This window comes from Barbus barbus (assembly GCF_936440315.1).
Source record: "Barbus barbus genome assembly, chromosome: 22".
Taxonomy (NCBI): domain Eukaryota; kingdom Metazoa; phylum Chordata; class Actinopteri; order Cypriniformes; family Cyprinidae; genus Barbus; species Barbus barbus.
The window spans coordinates 29,675,091-29,703,036 of record NC_136750.1 but is presented as its reverse complement, the minus strand read 5'-3'; the positions used below and the strand labels follow the sequence as shown (position 1 = coordinate 29,703,036).

The window sequence follows — 27,946 nt, the reverse complement described above, 5'->3', positions numbered from 1 at the left end:
TTTTGACATTTTCACTTAGGGGTGCACTCACTTTTGTGGCCAGCGGTTTAGACATTAATGGCTGTGTGTTGAGTTATTTTGAGGGGACAGCAAATTTACACTGTTATACAAGCTGTACACTCACTACTTTACATTGTAGCAAAGTGTCATTTCTTCAGTGTTGTCACATGAAAAGATATAATAAAATATTTACAAAAATGTGAGAGGTTGTATATACTGTATGTATATATATATATATATATATATATATATATATATAGTATATACACACACACACACACACACACACACAAAAAAAATAATATTAAAATTTATATATATACTTAAAATAATAATTAAAAAAAAAAATAGTTTTTTTTGTTTTGTCTTACAGTCAGCCACTAAAAATAGCATAATAAATTCTGGTTTGAATTTTTTTTCTTTTTATAAAAACTTTTGTAACATTAAAAATGTCTTTACTGTCACTTTTGATCAATGTCACGCCTTGCTGGATTGAAATGATTAAAACAATGAAAAATAAAATAAAATGAAACAAAATAAAATATCTTACTGACCTCAATTTTGTGAACATCAAAAAAAAAGAGGATATAAAAAGTCATAAAAATTATTTTGTTATGGAGTGACATTACGGTGAATTTTTGGGGTGGCTATTCTATAAACAAAAGAAAAAATAAAGCCATTCTTGGATCCTTGAAACAATAGCACTTTGAAGAACCGTACTAGAACTTAATGACAATCTGGAATCAGGCTGTAAAACTCTTCTTGAACCTTCTTTCTTGTTATGTAGAAAATGCTGAAATTATGGGAAACACAAAATGATAACATTGTTGTGATATGATCATTAATGCTTCTACTGTGGTGTTTTGATTGCAGTTCCAGCAGACGTCAGAACATGCTCTCTTCTCCTGCTCGGTGGTGGATGTGTTCACACAGCTCAACCAAAGCTTTGAGATCATTAAGAAGCTGGAGTGTCCAAACCCTCAAGCTCTCGCTCACTTCATGCGTAGGTTTGCAAAGGTAAGACAGAATCCAAAGAGAAAGGATGTCACTTGAGGCTGTGCATTGGAGATTTTGCCATGCACTTAAAAAAATCTATAAAATCTAACCCCTAAAGATGTAAAACCTATGCAACTCACAGTCTGTGGCAGCATGATGAAAGATACCAGTGTTCAATAAAGAATTGCATGTGTTAACAATAATAATCACAATAAACGGTTGTTCCGTCAAGCAGCATTACTCTAACTGTAGGGTGTCATACGGTTGCCAGGCAGCTGAGAGCATAAAATGATGAACAAATGATGGGAAGAGCTTTGAAACAGAAAAATGCAGACCTGCATTGCCTAAAAGCATTTATAGTGTTGCTAAAAAAAAGTTTGGGGTTGGTATAATTTTTTATGTTTTTAAAAGATGTGAAAACTGTGAAATATTTTTACAATTTAAAATAGCTGTTTTCTATGTAAATATGTGTTAAAATGTAATTTACTTCTGTGATCTGCAGCTGAATTTGCAGCATCATTACTCCAGTCTTCAGTGTTACATGATCCTTCAGAAATCATTCTAATATACTGATTATACTAAGAAACATTTCTGATTATTATCAATGTTGAAAACAGTTGTGCTGCTTCGATTTTGTTGTGGAAACCATGATGCATTTAATTTTTTCAGGATTGACAGATGAATAGAACATTTTTATTTGAAATATAAACTTTTGTAACATTATAAATGTTTTTACTGTCACTTTTTAATTCACTTTTCATCCTTTCTGAATAAAAGCATTCATTTCTTTTAAAAAATATATATGTGACCCTGGACCACAAATCCAGTCTTAAGTGTCAATTTTTAGAAATTATGCATCTGAAAGCTGAATCATCTTTCCATTGATGTATGGTTTGTTATGATAGGACAATATTTAGCTGAGATGCAACTATTTGAAAATCTGGAATCTGAGGGTGCAAAAAAATCTAAATATTGAGAAAATTGCCTTTAAAGTTGTTCAAATGAATTTCTTAGCAATGCATATTACTAATCAAAAATTAAGTTTATTAATTTTATTATTAAGTTGATATATATACAGTAGGAAATTTACAAAATATCTTCATGGAACATGATCTACTTAATATGGTAATGATTTTTGGAATAAAAGAAAAATGTATAATTGTGACCCATACAATGTATTGTTGGCTATTGCTACAAATATATCTGTGCTGCTCATGACTGCTTTTGTGCTGCAGGGACACATATTACTGACCTCAAACCACGGCTTATTTATCCACCTTATTCTTCACGTAAACATTGACTCGGCCGTTTGTAAATTCTGTGGGTCTTGCTTCCTGTCTCATTTGCTTCCAGTTATTTTTAGCTGTACAAAACCGCTCATTTTGCTGCTTGATATTGCAAATCGGTGTATCTTACCATATTATTTTAGCATATTATCTGAATTATGAACACACTGGTTTGTAGTGCAAACAGATTTACCGTTTACTGCACGTTGTTATTCTTCTCGTTATTTCCCCATTGCAGCTAATGAACCAGAAGTCTCGCCCATAGGCTGTCTTCCACGTTTAGGAATAAGGTGGATAGGTGTCTTTGAATATTAGTAGTATTTTAACATCAAGCATTACATGCTTCAACTTCAATGGATTAATTTAAATCATCAGGTGCAGGTATTTACCTACTCTTTACAGTGATTTACTGCAGTGAACGCTCATCAGCTCTAGCAGGCAGTGACAGGGTTCAGATAAAGGGCTGAAGATGGATTTAATGAAGGTTTAGAGCAGTTTACACTGAGTGGATAAACCTCCTTGATTTACTAAACATCACACTGTGTGTGTATGAGAGCGTTTTGTTTGAGCGGCTGCATGTAGAAGCTAGAAGATTTAGGACTGATGGTGAATCTTTGATGCCTTTGCCGAATGTTTGATCAGATATACAGGCATCCTCGGCTTAGACACAATTCAGTCCAGAGTGCTTTATTAGTGACTGTTTCCATACAGTATAGTCAACATATTTTGATCAGTACAGAAACTGAAACAATTAGGAAAAATAATAATGTAGCATGGCATCAGTGTCTCAGCAATGGATGGTCTGCAGTGAATGGGTGCCGTCAGAATGAGAGCTGATTAAAACATCACAGTAATCCACACCACTCCAGTCCATCAGTTAACATCTGGAGAAGACAAAAGCTGAAACAAATCCAGCATTAAGACTTTATATCCATAATATTGCTAATATTTCTTTCTTAAATGAAAAAGTGGTCTGGTCTGAATCAGGAGAGAAATCTGCACAGATCAAGCACTGTTTACAAGCCAAAACAGCTCTAAACAAATATGTGGCTTGATTTTGATGTGAGAGACAACAGGAGATGGGCTTTTTCAAAGCGTTATTATGGATTATGGTTTTATCAGCTTTTTGGACTCTCATTCTGACGGCACCCATTCAACTATTCCTTTAATTATTATACTTATATATTATAACACTTACTGTATATATTAACACATTTTTAGCCAAGATGTTAGAGGTTTGGTCACGTTGTTAAATCTTTTAACAATAGCAATAGTAATGGTTAACTTTGAAAACACCACAAATGAACACATGAACTCAGACAGCTTATAAAAACAGTGTACTCACTCGCTCAAACACAGCAGATTTTACAAGAGATTTCAGGCCAGATAATGTATTTTCCTGTTGTAAGTGTCTCTGGTGAATGCATATGAACTGCAAAAGGCAGAGAGAGAGAGAGCGGCGCTCCTCCCACAGGATTATGGGTAAAGGGTCTTGTAGGAGGCATTGATTACTTCATGCAAACTTGACACGAGAAATCTATTACAGCGGCCTTACAAGACGCATATCATCATTACTGCCCTCATTTACATATTTACATATTTATGAATATGTTAAGAGCTGTATTCTATTTCCTTGGCTCCAGGTTACTAATCTCAAATTTCCCATACTTTTTTTGATGGATGCAAGCACACACGTCATCACATGGGCTACAATTGTGTTAGTATTATAAAGTCTTTTTTTTTTCTTTTTTTAAGAAATTTATATTTTTATTCAGCAAGGAAACAATAAATTGATCAAAAGTGACAGTAAAGACATTTATAATGTTACAAAAGATTTCCATTTCAAATAAATGCTGTTCTTTTTAACTTTCTATTCATCAAAGATTACTGAAAAAATATTAAGTATTAAAACATTGAAATTATGCAATTATTAAATTAAAAATATAATAATTTTTTTTTCAACATTGAAATAATCAGAAATGTTTGTTGAGCAGTAAATCAGTATATTAGAATGATTTCTGAAGATCATGTGACACTGAAGACTGGAGGAATGACGCTGAAAATACAGCTGCAGATCACAGAAATAAATTACAGTTTAACATATATATTTATATTATTTTATATTATATTTATATTTAGTCATTTAGCAGACGCTTTTATCCAAAGCGACTTAAATACTAGAGTAAGTAAGGCAAAAAGTAGCATTTTAAGTAAGTTAATATTTAATATTGCTAAATGAACCGAAATATATAAATTTGTACCACCAAAATATGAGTTGAATCAGGTAAAAAAATATATCTTTAAAGTAACTATTGTAGGTTACCACTTTTTACAGTGAGTCTGCAAACATACAGTAAGTAATCTAACTTAGTGTTTGGCTGTACAGTGCCATTAATTGACATTTTGTCCATAATTAGCTCTCACAAAATAGGACAAAAAATCATGTTAAATAAATTACAAGAGCATTGAACAGCCACACATCATATGAGGGTTAGGTGCTTTAATTTAAAAATTCTTAAAAATGATTTAATTCTAAAATTCTATCATTTTAATTATACAATGCGTTGTGACTACAATTACAAAACACTTTACTATATTACTATATTAAATTATTTATTTATTTTTAATTTTATTTTTGTAAATGAGTTAATAATAATGAATGAGTAGGTGTGTCCAGACCTTTTACTATAATTCCATCCTGGGTGCTTTATTGGTTTATATTCAATGCTTGAGAGGAAATGATGAAAATGTTTTGCGAGCTTGTAATATTATAAGGAATCAATTATTTTACTGCAATAACCAGTTTAGCTATTCAACAGTGATAGCATTGCTATAGTGCTGTGATACTGTACAGGCATATGCCAGTTATTATCATATTCATGTCAGATGGGATACTTTAAATAGTAATATGGTATTACCATATTATGATTAACACAACATAGTATTATATGTAGGTATCACCAAAAAACATATTACTGCTATATGGTACTATGTCCAAAAAATGTCAATTTTGCTTTTTTTGCAATGGAAGGTTAACTGTGATAAAATTTTAAAACTTTCTATTTAGACTTACAAATGAGGACAACAGAAGCAGTCAATTGTAGTATTAAAACAACTAAAAACAGATCCAAAACTAAAAGCTAAAACTTTATAAATTATATATATACACATAAAAAAAGAAGAAATTAAATAATAATGACAAATGCATACAACAAAATTTCATAACTTAACATTTAAATGAAAAAAAAATTTAATAAATAAAGCTAAAAACAATTAAAAATATTAAAGAACAAAAGGCATAAGAGTATAATGATTCTAACACTAAGCCAAACACCAAAAAAACAACTACATATATGTCTGTACAACCACACACATACACATATATACATTTATACATTCAATATATATATATATATTCTTTCAATTCCATGTAGTTTGTTGAAGTACTAAAATTACTCAAATTAAATAAAAAAAAAAACCTATACAGACATAATAAAAATACTAATAAAATGACAAACGTTACTCCAACTTTAACTAAAATTAAAATAGATAACAAATACAAATCAAACTACATTAGTTTATCAGTAATCAAAATGATATAGAATATATCAATATATTCATATAGAAAACACTTATGTTAAATTATAATAATATTTAAAATTTTTACAGTATTTTTGATCAAATAAATGCTAAGTTACCCCAAACTTTTGACTGGTAGTGAATGCACATGTGTTTTAGGTCTATAAATAATAATAGTAACACAAACCCAACTTATGGCTTCCATAAAGTTAAACGACTGTGTTTTATAATATATAATAATCCACATTTTATTCACTTTCCAGACCATAAATAAAGTTCTTCTCCAGTATGCTGCAATCATCTCTAAAGACTTCAGCAGCCATCTGAACAAAGAGAAACTGGTGAGTCTATAAACTTCCCCCACACACACATACACACACATACACACACACACACACACAAATCTTAAAACTTTGTGTTTTAAAGTCATGACCCTGCGAGTGCGGCTTGATCAGATTATAGAGGGACGTTGCAATCAACTTTGATTGGACGGCTTGCAGAACAAATAACTTGCGAGACCTTCTGACGTCCTCGTCTCCTTCCTCTGTGATTTCAACTTTATGCTCTTTGTGCAAAATGACACGATTCACTGCGCTAACTCAGCTGCTTTTGTTCTACCTCGAATGTTCACATTGTCTTCCTGTAATGATTATAAAAGCTTGACACGACTGCGAGCACGTCTGCGGCGGGAAGAAAGACAGATGTGTCTTTAAAGTGCCGTGACAGGACCACAGAGAGACAATCACGTGGCCGATAATTAAAGACATATCTCTGTTCGGTCTCCTCTGCGCTCATTCACTGCTTAATTGACAGCTCGGTTCATCCTAAGAATATCTACATCTTTAAATGCACCGATGCCCATAAATCAGCTCACCAGAGTTTATATACATTGTCTTGAATTAAATGTACGAGCGTGTGAAATCAGCTGCTCTTGTCACAGAGACGATGTTCCCTCGTTTCAATTAGTGTGACGCTTCGTATTTGGGTTTCAGAGCTTCACACCTATTTGTCTCACGGCTGACATGTGACCTTCAGGAAGTGGGTCGGTGCAGACAGTAAGAACCAGTTTTAATTAGCTTTTGGACTCCTGCGCTAATTGCGCACTCCTACCCATCCAATTAACTCATGGGATGCTTATACAAGAGCGTTATGGCTGCCGGATCTCTAGTTCATCTGTGTGTCAACACACATCTGCTTATTTGACATTTACTGGAACAGACACTTTTTACCCATAATGCATTGCGTCTCACCTGGAGGCCGGTCAGCCGCTTTGCTCATTTAACACCAGTCATCACAAACTGAGTCTGAAAGTCATCTTAAACCTTAGTTTACCATCAGCCCGGTTACTGAGTTGAAGAGTAACCGGGCTGATGTTTTTATAACCTTTTCAATTATAGATGGCATTTTACACATAAAATAACATGCTTTTCATGTATTTGAAAATGTTAAAAATATATATAAAGACAGTCATACTGAATGCTCTAATGCATTCTTTTCATTCGTTTTCCCCCAAATAATTCATGAATAAATAAATAATAAAAATTTTTGTTTATTTTAATAATAAGAAAAATTATAATAAAAATAACAAATAAATAAACAATAATAATAATACAGTTTATTTATTAATAATAAGTATAATCATTTTTGTATTATTTATATTAGATTTTTTATTTTTATAATGCTTTTTTGTTTATCCCCAAATCATACAAATAAATAATGCATAATTTGTATAATAACAACAACAACAATAGTAAATAAATGTTATTATTTAAATTTTTGTTTATTTTATCTATCTATCTATCTATCTATCTATCTATCTATCTAGTTAGATAGATAGATTATTAGTGTTTTGAAAATATTTGGATTTTGGAATAAATCATGGACATTTTTGGTATATTGAGAATTTATAAATATTATATAGATTTATAATAAAAATATGCAATGCATTAGAATTCAAATCTATTAAATTGTGCATTAGGGCAACCTGTCAGATGCATTATTAACCATTATGATTATGACTATTAACTAATATAATAACTATTACAGTGTAACAAAATACAACTGACTTTAAATATGATTAGATATAAGGAAACATTATGCTTTACGAAAACAGTTGCTGTACATTCATTTCATGTATTTTCAAAAGGAAATGGGTGTTTGAATACAACTCAATTGTGTAAATCTGCCATTTCTCTGGAGAGGCGGAGGCATAGATTTATGCGTAATGAAATTCAGATTTACTGCCACTGATGAAAGTAAGATGTGCAAAATCAACGATCAGCATCCAGATGAATCGATGCCCTGTGTATATATTCACAGAAGTCTTCTAGTGCAGACGTCTCCTTGCATTAGCAGGGCGGAGGGTTTTGAAGACTGAATGTATCTGGAAAGCTGTACAATCGATCAGTCATGAAATATCTTGTCTATCTTTCTTCTCCTGACAGCCCTGCATCCTCTTGAACAACATCCAGCAGCTCCGAGTTCAGCTGGAGAAGATGTTCGAGTCCATGGGAGGAAAACAGGTCCGTAATCTAATCAATGTTTCTGAAGTTTCCCACTAACTGTCTGTGTGAGTGAAGCTGCTGAACATCCCTTACTGTAAAGCTGCGTTCATGAATGTCTGAATTACCGTAATTATGAGTCTGATTAGTTGCAACTAGAAGGTCCAAGAAGTTCCAGCTTCTTCCTCTTGACAGCAGGCTTCAGCTACAGCTGGTTAGTGTCCTACATCGACGCATACTGATGATTTAAATGTCACTGAATAGAGTTATCTTGATGAGTAGATGACAACTTAAAGATTAATTAGGCCTAATTATATACTTAGCAAATACACTAAACAAAAACAGTACTGTTTTTGCTAACATTTATTATATTTCTTATTTTATTTTAAATAAACTTTTAAAAATATATTGTTTTTGGGAACTATTTTATATATTTTTTTTATATTTTATTAAATTATATTTTATTTCTTATTTATTTAATGTGTATCTAGATGTTCACTGAACCGTTTCACAACTCTCAAAAAGTACAGTAATAATAAATAATTATCATTTCTATTATTGGGTTAAATATTTGATTTTGAGTTGTACATGACAGAAGATTTGTAATTATCATAAAAAAAAGCAATTCTGCTGTGACACTTTACTTTATTATTTCATTTCATTTTATTTGGACAAAAATGTGAATATGTATCCTAATCTATATGTTCTCTAAACAGCCAGTCAGAACTCAACACTTCTCACAAAATACTATAACAATCAATAATTATCAAGTATTTGAGTAGTTTGACAAATGTAATTATTTATAACGATTACTTCTTTGAGTGATTCAGTCTGTGAATTGTTAGAATTATTGAAACCAGTCTGAGTTAAGACAGATTTTTAAATCTTTTACTTTTATTAAATACAACAAATGTTGAAATATATGTTGTTTCCATTCAGAGCAGACAATAAAAAGACATTCTGTCTATTTATATCATTAGTATTGTTTTGCCTCATCCAGTCTTTCTTTCTAATCACATGTATGTCCTACTGTTGTATTTTAGCACAGTGCTTGTTTAGCATTGGCAGTAAAGATCTGTTCAAGAAGCTTTTTAGGAATAGTTCACCCAAAAATTATCATTTGATGTACTTATACTCACCCTCAGGCCATCCAAGATGTAGATGAGCTTGTTTCTTCATCAGGTTTGGAGAAATGTAGCATTGCATCAGTGTCTCAGCAATGGATGCTCTGCAGTGAATGGGTGCCGTCAGAATGAGAGCTGATAAAACATCACAATAATCCACACCACTCCAGTCCATCAGTTAACATCTGGAGAAGACAAAAGCTTTGTGTTTGTAAGAAACAAATCCATTATAAAGAGATTTTTAACTTCAAACTGTTTTTTCTGACACTTCCTCCAGTGAAAAAGTGGTCTGGAAGCCAAAACAGCAAATATGTGTCTGGATTTTAATGTGAGAGACAACAGGAGATGCATTTTTTCACTGGAGGAAGCGTTATTATGGATTATGGACTCATATTTTAGCCAAAAGCAATAGTTTGAAGTAAAAAAAAAACATCTTAATGATGGATTTGTTTCAGCTTTTGTCTTCTCAAGATGTTAACTTGTGTTTCCTAATTGTTTCAGTTTCTGTACTGATCAAATATGAGCAAGTGATGCAATGCTACATTTCTCCAAAATTTGATGACGAACTCATCCTAATCTTGGATGTCCTGAGGGTTAGTCTATGTTCATCAAATGATCATTTTTGTGTGAACTATTCCTTAAAAGCTTCTTGAATAGTTCTTTACTGTTCAAGAAGTACATTTCCAGCTATTTTACATTTGTGGGTGAAATGTTCCTTTAAGAGAATCATGAAAATCATTTCATTCATTAAAAAAGGAAATAAACCTATTCAAGATTCGCCACACATGCATGGATCCATTTGACATCCAGTGTTGCCATAGAAACAAATGATTCCAATTGATTCGGTGAGTTCAGAGTAGAATCTCAGAGTCGCCTCATAATTACGGTAATTCTGCATGATGTGGACGCAGCTTAACATCCCGTGTGAATTGTGCATGCGTGTTGTGATTCTTCTCTCTGTTCTCTCCAACTATGACAATATCCTTGTTTCTTGTCGTTCCCGTCTCCTCTGGGCTCTTGCACCAGGAGGAAGGGACTGTGGTCTTCTGCAAGGTGTGTGGATAGGTTTCCTCTAACATCTCTATACACCGCTGCTCTACAGCCAGAATTCTGTCTGCATTTACTCATCCTCATGTCGTTCCAAACATGTAAGATTTTCTGTCTTTCTGTTTGGAGCAACATTAAATGACAGCAAATGATGACGCTGCTCTGTGGTTGTGAATTCTGGCTGTAGTGTACGGTCCTAATTCATCCCGGTTGAGCGGTTTAACTGGACACGTCTGAACAGCACGAGCACCCATTGAAACGCTTCACTTCCTGTCTCTCGTACTTCCCGTCCCGCCCCCACAAGAGCATGCTGCACCTGCTCGAGTTTCCTGGCATGAAACCTCACCAGGACGATTATGTTCAATAACTAAAGCTGCTAACACTCAACGTTCAGCCAAAATTGAACGATCGGTCATTATTTATTCACCTTAATGCACTCACATAAATATTTAGGCCTTAACTTAAAATGTATGTTTTTTAATTGCATATAAATGTGTGTGTGAGTGTGTGTGTGTGTGTGTGTGTGTGTACAGAAAATGTCCAAATATACTTTGTAAATATATTTTTTCTTTTTGAAAATATATTTATAATAAGTATATATTTATATATATTTTTTCAAAACATTTCCAAGTATATTTTGCCCTCCAAATATTTCAGTCCAATGAAAATACGTCACATTTTAAGAAAAATTGGAAATGTATTTTCTTGCCCTTGAAATACATTTTGCAATATATATTGGTATATGAAGGTTGAATCTAAATATATTTTCAATTTCAAAAATATATTTTACTGAGCTTGACTCTTTACAATATATAGTTGACATATTTAAAATATATTTTAGCTAGATTTATTTTATTTTTTTTCATAAGGAATAATTTTAATGTGGGCTAATGCATATTTCTCAGTTAAAAAGTATGAACATTGTTAAAAAAATGGCTAGTTGTGGGAAAAATTATGTTCAATTAAAATATGAGAATGAAAAAAATAATTATTGATTGATAATAAATATATAAAGCTGGTTATTGTTTACTAAACACATTCACTTAATTAGTACAAGGTCAGAAATCTGACCGGTTTCATTGATGTATGACTGAGAAGTATGTATCACATTAAGTTTATTAGTTTGTTAAATCTGTTTAATTCAAATGGATTTTTATATGTAATTCAAATACATAAATCTTAAATTTAGGCCTAAATAATAATTTGAGTGTGTTGTTTCAAACCTCTATAACTTTTTATTTTACATGGAGCACAAAAAGAAAACTTGACAAGAATGATTATTCTCGCATGCAATGTAAGTGAAAGATAAATAAGCTCTAAAAAGCTCTTAAAAGTATCATAAAAGTAGTCACTCATGCACATGTACAGTACATGTACAGTATTCCCATGCATACATTTCAAGTCATGTGACAGCTTTGTGTGTGGAACACACTGTACATTTGGGTAAAAAAAAAAAAAGTCACATGATGCTTTTATGGTGTTTTTTTTAGAGCATAACAACATTGTAATTCACTTTTTTGCATTGCATTGCATCACTTTCTTTTGGAATAGAGCAGCATGAACATATTGCATAACTTCTTTTGAGTTCCATGGAAAAAGAGAAAGTTACAGGTTTAGAAAAATGACCTGAAGGTGAATAAATGATGACAGCATTTTAATTTTTTGCTGAACTAACTCTTTACTGATGACTAGCAGAGCTGTTTTGCCTGAACTTGTTTTTTAATCATGTGCAATGTTTATGATTATGGATACCAGAGTTTGGAAGGCTTTCGTTTGTTCCTGATGTTTAGGTTGCACTATTCTCAGAATTTTTTTTTTTTTTATGGGACTTATTTTACAAGAAGTCTCAGGTGTCAGGTGAAGTTTCAGCTCAAAATACCCCACAGATCATTTACAGGGGTCATGAACTGCCTTTGTTTCATTTGTTCTCTGACCCCTTTAATATTCCACACTGAAAATGACCATTTTTTTTAACAGAAGCAAAAACATGCAGATACATGTATCTTTAAATGCAAATGAGCTGCCCCCTTTTCCAGAAGAGGGCGGAGCCTTTGCAGCTCATTCCTCACATACTCTGCCAAAACAAAACATCTGTTTGGTCCTGTTTATCATCTCTAGAAGTCATGCTCGCGTGACACTGCAGTTCTTCCACATCATGAAAGTTTATTATTTGTGTTTTAATGCCATATCAGTAAAAACTTCTGCAGCAGAAACTACGTTCTTTTTTGTGTCTTATAGCACTTAAACTATCAAATACACACAAGGTTACATAAAAAACACAGTCGGTTATGTCTGTGAACTTAAACGACTGGGAAAGAAATGGCATGTGTATATTAGCAGTCGCTGAACGCCGTTCATAACGTGTTGAAATCACTGGGTAGTTTTTGTCCAGCTATAAAGTACTTCAAATTAAATATTCATAAAGGCAGATCATTTGTACGAGCGCCAGAGGTCTGTCAGATTAAGGTTATATGTCTTACCTCTGTTGAAATGAAGGCTACAGCGCTTTAAAAAGAGTCCAGCTGTTTGAAAGAGTGACTAATTTATGAATTTATGAACTCAATTCGTTCTGAGGGAATAAAAGCGAAACGCTCCAAATATAACCCTGCCTGCTCTGGCAGCGCCACCGTTCCCAGAGCAATTAGCCAAGTGAAAGAAAAATGTAATTACAGTGACTCGTTATCATGGATTTATAAATAAAAGATCCCGAACTGTCCAAGAAAAATTAATTGCGGGAGTCAAAGTTAGCTGTGATAGCACGAGGGTTTGCGCCGCTGTCCGTCAGGCTGCCGTCGGGAATAACCGGACACACGGATCACCCGTTATCTGCTAATTAACGATACGAGGTAGACCACAGGTGCGGTATACAAGAGTAATCTTTTGTACAATTTCACATCATGATTCCCTAATTAAGAATCTAATTAGAATATAATTAATTCAGCTATAACTTAACAATGTTAATATTTCACGTTTTAGACCATGATTTAGCACAAATCCGTCTGTAATTATTATAGTCAGTCAGACCCTGATTTCAGATGCTTTTAAATCCTCGCATAAATATAAATCTTTGAAAAAAACATGAAGATGCATACATAAATAAAATTTTTGTTTGTTGGGTCACTCCTTTACGTTTCATGGGTAAAATCTTTTCTGGTGATGCAGTATTTTTCTGGTCACATTTCAAAATCAAAAATAAAAAGTATAACTGCATTGAGGAAAAAATGTATTCTCATTACCATAATGCTTGCATATGTTTTACTTTTTATTTAGCAGTGCAACCGGTGATAACATGAATCAATAGTATTTGGAAAATGTATTTGATACTATAATATAAATAATATATATAAATATAATCATAATATAAAATATATCTAATATCATATTTATATAAATACATTTATATTCATAAATAAATCATATATATATATATATATAATTATTATTTTATATAGTATTCAAGAATCAAGTGAATTTAAAAATTATATAAATATATAATGCGGTTTCTAGTTGTCATATTACTGTACTGAGAATAATATATATATATATATATATACACATTTATAAATTATTTAAATTTGTACATTTAAATTTACTTCAAACCTTAATGGTTACTTTTTTCATTTAAATTGTAATAAAGTAACAAATACTTTATTTTTTAAATGAGTAAAGTATTTTTATGAAAGTATAAAGTAAATATAAATATAAATGTATATATTTCTATTCATTATTGTAATGAGAAAATTAAATATATATGTATTGGAGCAGTAAAGACAAAATTATATATATATATATATATATATATATATATAAACATTTATATATTATAACGAATAATGTAATGAATATCATGGTAATGAGAATTAGGGTGGAGATGCCTTCATAAACATAGACTTTTCTTGAAGCACAGTATAATTTCTTATTTTTTATAATATTGCAGATTAAATGATAACGTGTGAAGCGTTGACTGTGTTTGTGTTATCAGTGGTGGCTGCTGGCCGTGCTTCTCTGTCAGTGACAGACGTCTCTGATCTCCATTAACCTGATGAGATCTCACACACCAGCATCGGCCCGCTGCCATCACTGATTGATCTGGACGGTCCTCTGCTTACCGGGAACCATAAACACTGTTACAATTCATCCCCAATACATGGACATCCTGCCTCACACTGCTGTCCAAATACAAGCACTAAACATGCTAAATACAACTCACATGCTAGGAATCATGCATGAAAGCAAAGCATTGTTCTTCATCTTTAGAAGACGTCAGATATCTGATACATGAGCCTCTTTTTTCAGTTTATCATTTTCCTTGTAGAGGCTTTTAAAATGTTGTCAGTAATTATGAATAGTGATTATTTTCTGCAGAATTAGTTTTTCAGCCCTTAGGGCACTTTGAAAGTGTAATTGCCAAATTTTACATTATATTGTATAATTTTGGATATTACATTTTATATTCTTTTTTTAATATATTATATTATGTATTACATTTACACTCTATAAACATGTATTTTATAGCAAAAAAAGCAAATGTTCTATATTGTAATGCATTTTTATACTAAATATATTTTTATAATATATAATAATGCATGTGTGCGCATGTTTTGTGTGTATTTTTTTATTATTGGTTTGTAATAATAAAAATAAGATTATAGGAAGAATATAATATATATATATATAATATTATAAGAAGTATTTTTTTCTTATATTGTATTTTATTTTACATTTTATATTATATTTTGTATATATCTTATATAAAACAGTACATACCTTACATTATATATTACATTTTTGCAGTCTATTAATATATATTTTCCCTTGCTTTTTTATTACAGAACAAATCTTTAAAATATATACAACAGTACTATTTTTGCAAATATAATATAATACGTTTTTATATAATAATTCACATTATGTATATATCTATGAATGTATTTATTGATTTATTGTAGTAATTCTGCCCTTAGGTCAAGTGTAATTGACACATTTTGAATGAATTTTGGAAAGTCATTTATCTTATATTATATTTTATTTTACATTTTTAGATTATATTTTGTGTATATCTTGCATGTATTTCCCCTTGCTTTTTTATTTTATATAAAATATATACAACAATATGCAAATTTGCAAGTATTCTATATTTTAATAAATTTTTATACAAAATGTATTTTATATAATGATTTTATATAGCGTGTATGTTTATTGATTGATTGCAGTAATCCAGCCCCGTATGGATTCTGTCTCTGTTGACTGTGTATCACTTGCAAATATTGAACATTGTTTTTGACTGGACTTGAGTGAATGGAGTCAAACCAAAGGTAGAGCACAGCTTCACGCACAGAAATCCAGCGTGCATTATGGGTAAAAGCCACCGTTGTGACGCAGACTCGCCGAACAGCTGCATCTCATTGGCTCATCTGCTCTTGTGTCTCGTACTGAATTTGCAGTCATCATTAGTCAAGCGATTCTTCAGTCGAGACCTTCTCAGCGGCTCGGCTCGCTTGACTGAAAGCTCACTGTTCAACAGCAGAGAAAATCACCAAACCATGGCTTGAAAACAAAGCTGTCAGACAGATCTTCTGTCTCATATAACCTAACATCAACTATTTATCTCTACAGGCTATAAAAAACAGGGACATTAAACTTTTAAAAATATATATTCTTTTTTTCTATTTTCTTTTTCTAGTTAAGATATCAAGTAAATATAAAATATCCAAACGTGTGTGTATGTGTGTGTGTGTGTGCATACATACGTGTATATTTATTTACATTTATAGGCCATCAGATAGATAGACAGACAGACAGACAGACAGACAGATAGATAGACTGATAGACAGACAGACAGACAGACAGACAGACAGACAGACAGATAGATAGACTGATAGATAGATAGATAGATAGATAGATAGATAGATAGATAGATAGATAGATAGATAGATAGATAGATAGATAGATAGATAGATAGATAGATAGATAGATAGATAGATAGATAGATAGATAGATAGATAGTATTTCTTATATATTTTTGTAATAACAAATGTAATATAGATATATAAAATATAAACAGGTGTATACATATTCTTACATATTTACAAAAAATATTTTTATGGCATGTTTTTATTTATTAATAAATAATTTAATTTAATACATTTTATTTATTATTTATTTATTGTAGTAATTCAGTTTTTAGGGAGTATATATCTGTTTTATTTAACTTACAGCATTTAATGCTTTTTCATGATTTTTTTTTTACGATTTCATTGTTTTTTGGACTCTGGATATGGATTTGCGGCTGAATCGTCAGTGTTTCCTGTTCCTGTGGTGTGTGTCATGTGACTGTGTGTGTTTTCCAGCTGGACGCGGATGCCAGCGAGCTGCTGAAAGAGCTGCAGAATAAACTCAATACGGTGCTGGACGAGCTCAGCGGCGTCTTCGGCTCCAGGTGACGTATGAGGGAATCATGGGTAAAGCTGCTGAGACGCAGGAAATATGATCAGATTCTAAAAAGTCATGTAAAAAGACATTTGTCTCACAAATTAAATGTTATTGTTACACATACAGTATTTGATTGGATGCTGTGGCTATGATATGTGACCCCGGACCACAAAACCAGTCATAAGTTTAAATTGAGATTTATACATCATTATGATAGGACAATATTTGGCTGAGATACAACTATTTGAAAATCTGGAATCTGAGGGAGCAAAAAAATCTAAATATTGAGAAAATTGCCTTTAAAGTTGTTCAAATGAAGTTCTTAGCAATGCATATTACTAATCAAAAATTTATTTTTATATATTTATGGTAGGAAATTTGTAAAATATCTTCATGTAACATGATCTTTACTTAATATCCTAATGATTTTTGGCATAAAAGAGAAATGTATAATTTTGATCCATACAATGTATTGTTGTCTATTGCTACAAATATACCTGTGTTACTCATGACTGCTTCTGTGCTCCAGGGACACATTTATCATTGATTCACAGCTTTGATTAGAAAGTTAACACATTTAGGGGAAAAAAGGACATAAAGCATATGATGAATCTTTAAGTAATGTAATTAGGATCCATTTTCCAGTAATTTCAGAATAGCTTGAATGTCACAGTTTTAATTTTTCCTAGTTTATTTATTTTATATTTAATTTTATTAGAATCAGAATCAGAAAGAGCTTTATTGCTAAGTGTGCTTACACACACAAGGAACTTGTCTTGGTGACAGAAGCTTCGAGTACACAGACAGGATGACGAGTGACATAACAAAATCAATAAGAGAGTGATTAAACATAATAAATACGAGAAATAAATTAAAATCAAACTATTTTTATTGAGGACATATATTTTATTTATAGTTAAAATTATAAAAAATCACTGTTTTTTATTTATGTGTTTAATACAATAACATATTTATATTCATTAGATTTATTAAATAAAATTATAGTGCTGTCAAAAGATTAATCGCATACAAAATAAAAGTTAATATATTTGTGTGTATTGTGTATATTTATCACGTATATATAAATACACACACATACAGCATATATTTTGAATATATTTATAATTTATATCATATATAAACATATTTAATATATAAACGTAACTTTTTTTAAAATATATGCATGCATGTGTGTGTATTATTTATTTATATATAAATAAATACATAATAAATATACACAGTACACATATTATGTAAACATAAACTTTTATTTTGGATGTGATTAATCGTTCGACAGCATTAAATAAAATAGAAAATTATTTTTATGGAGGACATTCATCTTTTATTTATAGTTCAAATATTTAATGAAGGACTTATATATTTTACTGTATAGCTAAAATAAAATGCACATGCAACATTTATGGAGGAAGTATATAGATAAATTTTGCATTAATTTCATGTTGCCTTCTGTGATTAGAAAACATAGACATACAGATGTGCTCGAACGATAAAAATGTGTTCAACATGTTCTCATTCTCAGATGAATGCTAGTATGGATGTGGTTTTTAAGTTGACCATGTCTGTGCAGTTTCAAGCCGGTCATTGAGGACTGTGTCAAACAAATGAACCAGGAGCTGATGCAGATGAAGGGAAGCGCAGGGAACAAGAGTAACGCAGCCATGGACGCAGAGACCGTCCTGAGACCCCTCATGGACCTGCTGGACAAGAAGTGAGGAAACCCAGAGCTACATCTGTTGAAGCACCAGTTGCGTTTCTTTCTTTCACTCCATCCCTCTTTTTTCTCTCCAGCCTAATTCTGTTTGCCAAGATCTGTGAGAAGACGGTTCTCAAACGGGTCCTTAAGGAGCTGTGGAAGATAGTGCTCAACACCATCGAACACCAGATTGTTCTTCCACCTCTCTCAGACCAGACAGTGAGTGTAGCACGTCTGTCTCACACACACACACACACACACACACACACACACACACACACACACATGCATCTGCTCCTAACACAAGCTTATGGAAATGTGAGTGAAGACACAATCCTAGATCAGCCGAGGATGGAAAGAGACGTGCTGCTGTTTGAAAAGTGCTGTTTAGCGGATCTACAAGGAGGAATAACCATAATTAGGAACACCAGATGTTTCATAGTTTTAAACATATTTATTTATTTATTTATAAAATTAAATATTTTTACGGAGGGCTTGTATATTTTATTTCATAGCTATAAAATGAATAAAAATGAAATAAAATGGATGAATAAAAATGGTATTAAATAAAATATGTAATGGAGGCCGTGCGTATTTTACTTTATAGTTAAGATAAAAGAGAATAACGGAGAGATTAATAGATTTTATTTCATAGATAACCTAAAATATTATATTTAATGGATGGCTTATATATTTTACATTATAGCTAAGCTAAAACAGAAAATTGAGAGCTTAATATATTTTATTTCATAGCTAAAATAAAATACATAATTTAATGGAGGGCTTATTTATTTTACTTTCAGCAAAATTCAAATAAAATATTTTATGGATGACGTGTATGTTTTTCTTTATTGCTTACATTTAATTACATTAAAATAAAAAACACTTTGTAGCTAAAATAAAACAAAATAATGGAGAGCTGAATATATTTGATTTCATAGCTAAAATAAAATATAATATTTAGTGGAGGGCTTATACTGTATATTTTACTTTAGAACTAAGATCAAATAAAATAATGGTCTTATTTGATATATATATATATATATAATTGATTTTTTTTTTCAAAGCTATAAAATAAAACAATGCAAAGCTTATATATATTTTATTTCATAGCTAAAATTAAAAAGAAAATAGAAAAATGGGATGTACTGTACAATGGAGGGCCTATATATTTTACTTTATAGCTAAAATTTTGTTAAATTAAATATTTAGTGTATGGCTTTTATTTTTTATTTCATAGCTATAAAATAAAAAATATTTAAGGGAGGCCTTTTATATTTTACTTTCATAGCTAAAATAAAATACAAGTATAAAAATAGAGTATTTAATGGAAGCCCTATATATTTAATTTAAAATTAGTTTAAATGATGGCACAATGGCCCTCATTGTTTCTGGAAATAATATTCCAGTAAGTGACATGAACAAACAAAATGTTCCTTGCAAGCCTTCAGTCCATCTTCTTAATAAGCTGAATCAGCAGCCGGACACCCGACTGCCAAACACACTGAACAAACTGTGTTTCACTCGCTGGACGACACTTCATTCCCTCAGGAATCAATTACTTGTCGACTCTTTGTGTTGTGCTTTTGTTTAACAGCAAGGGGCTCAGATGATTTTCAGCGCTGCCAAGGACCTCGGCCAGTTCTCCAAACTCAAGGTGAGGACTCGGTTTTCCAATCTATGCTAAAGAAAACATAACTTTCATTTTAAAGGGACAAACATTCCAGTATCGTTATTAAAACTTCTATTGAAAGTTATCTGGTCTTTAATAACATCCTTTATTTATACATAATTTTTCCGGAAATATTTTAGTTGTGTGTTTTAATTTTTGTTTTTTGCATGAACTTTAAGCAAATGGCTTTCACGTGTTTGAACATGACCCCAAAATAGGAGGTAATTGGTTTAATATCAAGCCTGTGAATGCAAATGCGTGCATCAGATTGTAGACGTGAGCGAGGCATGTTCAGTTTAAAGCGGCAGGAGCAGCAGACGGGCCGCGACTGACAGCAAGTTTAATGTTTGTCAGGTTTGGAAGGCATCGATTCTCGTGGAGCTTAGAGGACTCGGAGCAGTACTAGACATCCACCATCCTCACAAATTACAGCAGCGCTTTCATGTAGCTCTCGTTTAGCTGCAAAAACACTTTCTGGCTTATGCTAAGGCTTTACAGCTGTCCGTCAAACGCTGCCCATTTGCATCATTACGGTCTCTCCGGAAAACTTTCCTGCTTCTGCTGGTGTGTTTATGTGCGCTCGCTGAGGAGTTTAAGTCCAGAGGAGGACAAGCGCTTTGGATCTGAGCAGGTGTCAGACAGATGGAGGGCTTCTCGTCATTATGTCTCCACACAGTCCATCTCATTTGTCCCTCTCTGTCTCATTTCATATGCATTGAAACATCTGTGCTCAATTGCAGCTTTAGCTCCAAATGCATTTTAGGGTTCCTTTCTCTGTGCTTCAGTAATTGTGTGTAGAAGTCAACCGCTCTGTTTCTAAACCCAGTGAAACTGCAGTACCGTCTATGGCTTTATGCATTATATGCAACTGCCTTAAAACTCATAAGTGACTTTTTGAAGCAACTTAAGTGCACATGAGAATCAACGCACAGTTGCTTTCTGGTTATTGTTTACAAGTGATGCAGTATTTGGCACTGAGTAATATTGCATGTTTAAGATTCATTTACTTGAGAAGCAAAATTAGTTAAGATATTAAGTGTAAAATGTCAACATTAAGTGAATTTAAGACTAAAGCAATAAAATATAAGTTCTGCTGATTACTGTACCTTCTTTGGCTGCTGAGGTGTGTTTTTTATTGCACTGTACATCCAGTGAGGTTTTATGAAAGTGCAGTAACATTTAAGACACGATGAGTTCTGAAATGTGCATTATTCTGTGTGTTTGTGGATGTACTGGTTTGCAGCGAGTCTGAATGTGTGTACTGACCTGAACAGCTGATCAATACACTAAAGGTGTGAGCGCATCTCTGAAGCGGCGAGCTTAAGCTGGGAGAAGTCAGTGGACAGAATCAGCTCTTCCTGAACTCTCAGATGAGCTTGCACTGATTTGATGTGGATTAATGTTCACTCACACGCCGCTCTCTCTGTTATCTCTCTCAGGCTTATTTGTATTAAACTTTGCACCACCATTGACCTATAAGATTAAATGAAATTGAAGTTTTGCTGACTTCTCGTCTTGAATCATGGTGAGGCCACAGAGTCTCCTGGGATCTGTCACCTTTGATTCTAATGAGCGGTAAGACGCTCCAAGAAAAGCCCTGCTGACCTCTGAATCTTGTATGCATGCAAAGCTCACATTAAAGGGTTCATATAAGGTTGCTAAAAAGAACATTATTTTGTGTATTCGGTGTAATGCAATATGTATACATGGTTTGAGGTTCAAAAAACACATTATTTTCCACACACTGTACATTTTTGTTGCTCCTCTTTGCTCTGCCTTTCTGAAACACGTCGATTTTAACAAAGCTGTGCTCTGATTGGCCAGCTATCCAGTGCGTTGTGATTGACCGAATACCTCAAGCGTGAGATGGAAATGTTACGCCCCTTACTGTATTGTGATGCTGTGTTGCATGACGACACAAAAACAATAAACCCATTATAAACGAGGCTTTTTTTGCATCCAGTGGGAATATAATTACTGATTATAATCCTGTCTTTTTACGTGTCACATTGCATCGCGCTGTGTAAACATCACCATGTCTGCATTTGTGATCGGAGAAACGACAAACAACAAGCACTACTCTACACAGCTCAAAACTCGTGTTTGAATCGTCAGTGCCAAATTCTTTAAATAAGAAAATGTATTTACAGGCTGTGAGTCAGAAGCGCCAGACTGTCCTTGCAAAGTTGGAATTGCCCCACTTTATAGAAACAGCCAGTATTGTAGGTTACTCTTCCAGGTTCAGGAAATAGTCCTCCGTAAAATGCGCTGCACACACTCTAATATTTGGGTTGAACTGTTCTGAAACAGTGTTGTAAATACAACTTAACCACTGATTTCTAGTTGTGTCCTCTTTTGGAAGCCCAAACAAAGTAGTTTCGCTTTCACAACGAAATACAGAGTCTCCAGGACATGGCGCCGGCGGCAGCAACAATACTATACAGAGAGAATAATAGTTCCGCCTTCTTTTATTGTGTAGACATTTGGGCGGTGTTATGCAAATCTTCCCACACAGTGATGTAGACATGTGGGGGCGTGTTTGAATGAGCCGTTTTAGGGGGACGTGGACAAGTCTTAACTTTTATAAAGAATATCTCTTTGGTTTTCAGACTCTAGTCTTTGCAACTTCAGGGATCTCATCTATGCATGGACAGCTTGTAACACTCCAAAGAGAAAGGAGAACCTTTAAAAGACTAACGCACACTGGCCATCCTTATAAATCCTGAGATTTTGTGTCAGTTTTACTTGAATATTCCACCTAATGTTATGGACAGGGTTCTGGGGCCTCATTTATAAATCATTCGTACGCTCAGATTTGATCTTAGAGTGTGCGTACGCTCAAATCCACGCCAGCACTCATATTTGTAAAAACTGTCTTTGACGTGGAAAAGTGCTTAGCTTCACATCAGGATCCGAGCAGACGTACACAGTTTTTCTTGTTGGAGTACTGCAGGTTTTGAAAATGTAAGCTGTTCTTGCAGCTCGTTGTTCTAAATGAACGAATATGGATGATGACTGGTGATCTTTTACAAGTTAATGACATTAATTAGGAGTCATTTACAAGGCAGCGAGCTGAAACCATTCATTTGTGTGCAAGTTCAAGTTTCACATCTGAAAGAGACACGTACGTGCATTTTCTGTGCGTACGTTCATTTTATGAATCACACCACTTATGCATATTTGAGGGATGATCGTAAGATCAATTTTAGGATGGTTTCTGCACAACATTTTATAAACGAGGCCCCTGGTGTTAAAATAAATAAACTAACCAGAGAAGATGGAGGGAACTTTTGAAAACAGCTGGTATTAAGGCATTTTAGAAAAAGGCGAGAAACAAACTAGGAAACATGTTGAACAAAACTGAATGCTCACAGCCCTTTTATTTTAGTTTAGTTTTTATTATTTTTATTTTATTTAGCAATCAATTTAAATATATAATCCCTTCAAAAAATAAAATATTTTTTTATAACTAGAACAAAATAAAAATTAAATAATACATTGTAAGATATTTGCTAGATGGCTTATATATTTTTTATTTTATAGCTAAAATAAATATATAAATAAATAATGGAGGGCATATACATTTTTCTTTACAGCTGAAATAAAATAAACAATAAAACAGCAAACTTGTCAAGAAAATCTAAACTCTCAGAATTCTTTTATGCATTGTATTTTATCAAAATGGTTTAACATAAAGTAGTTTAGCTTGACCAGAAATGGATGGAGGAAAATATTTATTTTATTTTATTATTTTAGCTGTGAAGTAAAATATATACACCCTTCATAAAAGAAAATATTTGATTTTATTACTAAAACAAAATAAAAAAAATAAATATAATATTTTTACTGGAGGTCTTATATATTTTATGTATATAAATATTATTATAGCTAAAATAAAATATAATATGGAGGGCATGCATATAATAATTAGCTGAAATAAAATAAAAAGATGTCATTTTATGCATGGCATTTCATTAAAATTCTTCTACATGAGGTGGTATATATAGTAAGACCAGTGTTAGAAATGAATGTAGGACAAGATCTGAAGTGCATTTTAATGTGGATTAAAGACAGTAATTGACTCTGTCTTTCTCTGTGTTCAGGAGCATGTGATCCGGGAGGAAGCTCGCAGTCTGAGCCCACGACAGTGTGCCGCCATGGATTTAGTGCTTCCCACCATCAAGGTATGGGCTTCTCGCTCTTCTTCTGCTCTGATTCAGGGCTCAGTCACATGAACTGCTGCATAGACTGGTGCTACAATCAAACAACTGCTTTTAAATTCAGGTGCATAAAAATGTAGCTTGGTTTGGAAAATTAAGACTGGTATCATTAGGCTTATTTATGTTTTTTAGGTGTGCACACAGACTGTTCACTGCTACATATTCCACACACAAAAACAGACTCAAAATTGCAATATCATATTCAGTCTATGTATTTTATTCTATGATTTTGTCCTCGATGGTTTTAGTTCCTCTCCAGGCCTCTGGAGGGCGATACAGTGCATGCATAAACTCCAGCATTTATGAACAACTTCATGCAACTTAAACGCACTCCGTTTTTTCCTGAAATGCATCAGGTTTAAGTGATGATGTGAATTTTTCCACCTTCGAACCACATTTTCTTCGGTTGAAGCATGTGGAATAGAGTCAGATTAGATCTGACCTGGATTTATTTTACTTGCGTCACATATATAAACACACACACACACACACACACACGTGTGGTTACAGTGGTGTGTGACTGTATATGTGGTGTAAATATGCATGTTGTTGGGATCGGTCATGGAGTGGGAATTTGGCTCATTGGTATTCTGAGGACTGAAGCTAATTAGGGAAGTTCACAAAAGCCTTGAGTGAAATTTTGTCGATGGAAACGGCTGCACGCAGAGATGAGCTCAGGATTCTGTGCTCGAGGTGCAAAGCAACGACAGCCAAGATATCTGCTGAGATTAATGAGAATAATAATTAATGTGTGAGGGAAGAAAAGAGACACAGACAGAAAAAAGAGGGAGAGGAGAACAATCCCTGTCTCATGTCTTTGTTTTGTCTTTTTAAATATGAATCCATCAATGAATCAATGTACTTCAAAATATATATTTTTCTTTTAATATTTTCTATTAAAATATCTAAATATACTAAACTATTATTAAAATAAATCAATCATATTGTAAGACTTATTTGCAGAATATGATGAATCTTGGTTTTTTTTTTCCCCCAAAACATTGGATATGAACAATGTTATACAAATAACATATCATTTATTATTTTGTATTGTTTTACTTTATTTATATATTTATTTTTTTATGTAAAAAAAAAAAATAGGGAAAAACTCATTATGTATCTTGATTTTTATTTTCCTAACAAATTGGCAATTTATTAATGCTTTTTCAACCAAATTTTTAGATGGATGGATGGATGGATGGATATGGACAAATTTATCTAGTTTTAAGGATGCTTAGATTTTTATGTATTATAATTATTATATTTGGTGCCATAAAAATCAATGCCACTTGATATTATACAAGTACAACATACAAACATATGATATTATTAGTGTGTTGTTGATCATCTGAGGAAAATGTCAAATATATCTGCAAATGACAGATGGAACATCAAATAGAACGTGAAATAAAAAATAAAATAAAGCAGGGCCTTCGCCACTGCTCTCAAACACACACTAGAAAAAAGCTCTGTATGAATAATGCAGCTGAAATAATGGGCCACCAGAAGATCAAAAAAGCATATTTGAAGTATATTCATAACACAAAGACTGATCTGATCAGCACATGAAAGCACATGGAACATATAAACTTGATCCTTAATATGTGCACTGAATCTGTTTCTCTGATGAGTTTCGTAAAAGCTTGTTTATTCTTTATTCTGTATTATTACCAAAGTGATGCTCGTCCTGACCAATCAATACAGCCGACAAACCACATCAGCCATTCATCATCAGCTCAACTAGAGTCCAGCTCACAGCCAGAGGCCTTCATCAGCAGACAATCAGACGCTGCTCACTGGATTTCATCACACTCAGAAAGACAGAAAGAATGATAGATAGATAGTTATTTCTTTATTTTTATTGAGGTTTATAGATAGATATGAATGATGCTTCACAAATAAAATGTATTATTTATTTATTTTAATAAGGTCAAAGTGAGGAAACTAAATGCAAACATTAGATATGCAAAACAGAAACGCTAAACAATACAAGGAATAAATATTTAGATGAGTAATTTTGTTTCTATATTTTTTTATTCTGACCTGTGAAGCACTTCGAGCTGCATTTTATATATGAACGATGCAATTAAAATGTATACAATATCAAAGTAAGGGAAAAACTCAATGTAAGCATTGAAAACGACACCTGGCATATCCTGAGCGCCAGAGCGACTGATTCCTCAGTGGAAATCTCATCTGTCTCAATCACGGCAGACATGCAAACGTCAGCGCTCGTCCTCACCGCTCACGCTCTAATCAGCCCTTATGCTAATAGAATAATAAAGTAGATCTGATCAAATGCTAGTCGTCTCTCACACTCATGTCCAGCAGTGGACGCTGATCTCTGCAGCTCCGGGCTTCTGTTGAACCCTGATCTGATTGTGTTCAGCTGACAGACGAGTTATCTCAACGTTAACTCAGGATTAACTCGGTTAACCGTATGAAGCTGTGAATATTACTGCAGCGTCCACTGAGAGCGTTTCATTTATGATGTTCAAATCATGTTCTGCTCTGATGAATGGATGATATTTCTGTCTATATAGATGCTGAATGGCAGTATTTCAACAGTAAGGCAGTGCAATAGTGTGAGAATGCCTCAAAGGCAATGTTAGTCACAATGTGCAGTCAATATTCACAATATAACAGTCTTGTGCTTCTATGAAATGGTTACTACGGTCATTTCTGCTCTGCAAACCTTTCTGAACTCTATAACTTTTGCATGTGCTGTAATTTAAGGTTTTTTTGTAATGCATTTATCAAATAATCAAAAATATGCACAGGTTAAACTCTGAGAGTGAAACTTTATCATTTAAAAAGTTATTATTATATTATGTTTTATTTTATTATTATATAATTTTTATATTATTATTTTATTATCATATCATAACAGATATTTTTATTTCAGTTTTTTATGACAAAAATATATTTTTTTATCTTATTTCTTATCAATTAAATATTTTTAATTATTAATATTTTTATATAATTAATAAATATTTTTATTAATTTTTATGCTTTGTTTTTTATTTAACTATAATTTCTTTTCTATTGTAATTTATTTTATTATTTCAGTTTTACTTTGAGTAACTTTATTACTTAGTTGCTAAGGCAATATTTCTCATTTTCATTTTTTATGAGATTGTTGGAATTACTGGAAATATAATATTATAAAAAAATTATTTAATAAAATATAAAATAATATAGTGCTAATAATACAATGTAATATAAAAATATAATAATAAAATATTTTTTTTGCATTTTACAAGAAAGTATTTCAGTCATTCTACTTCATTATTTCAGGTTTAATTCAATGTTACTTCTTTGTTATTATTTGTGAAATGTAAAAAATGTGAAAATTGTTTTGAAGTAAATCCTATA

General features: G+C 32.4%; 1 protein-coding gene across 1 annotated transcript in view; it reads left to right on the top strand.

Annotated features, from left to right (window-relative positions):
- The window catches only part of LOC306888170 (protein unc-13 homolog C-like), a gene marked incomplete at its 5' end in the record, with an annotated part of 162,650 nt that overhangs the window by 121,337 nt on the left and 13,367 nt on the right, over positions 1-27,946 (top strand). Inside the window, 9 exons of the mRNA XM_079446334.1 lie at positions 874-1,017; positions 6,125-6,202; positions 8,306-8,383; positions 10,513-10,539; positions 16,884-16,972; positions 18,554-18,694; positions 18,775-18,898; positions 20,277-20,336; positions 24,455-24,535. Of these exons, the coding sequence (XP_079302460.1) occupies positions 874-1,017; positions 6,125-6,202; positions 8,306-8,383; positions 10,513-10,539; positions 16,884-16,972; positions 18,554-18,694; positions 18,775-18,898; positions 20,277-20,336; positions 24,455-24,535 (822 nt within the window). The remainder of the gene's footprint in view (positions 1-873; positions 1,018-6,124; positions 6,203-8,305; positions 8,384-10,512; positions 10,540-16,883; positions 16,973-18,553; positions 18,695-18,774; positions 18,899-20,276; positions 20,337-24,454; positions 24,536-27,946) is intronic.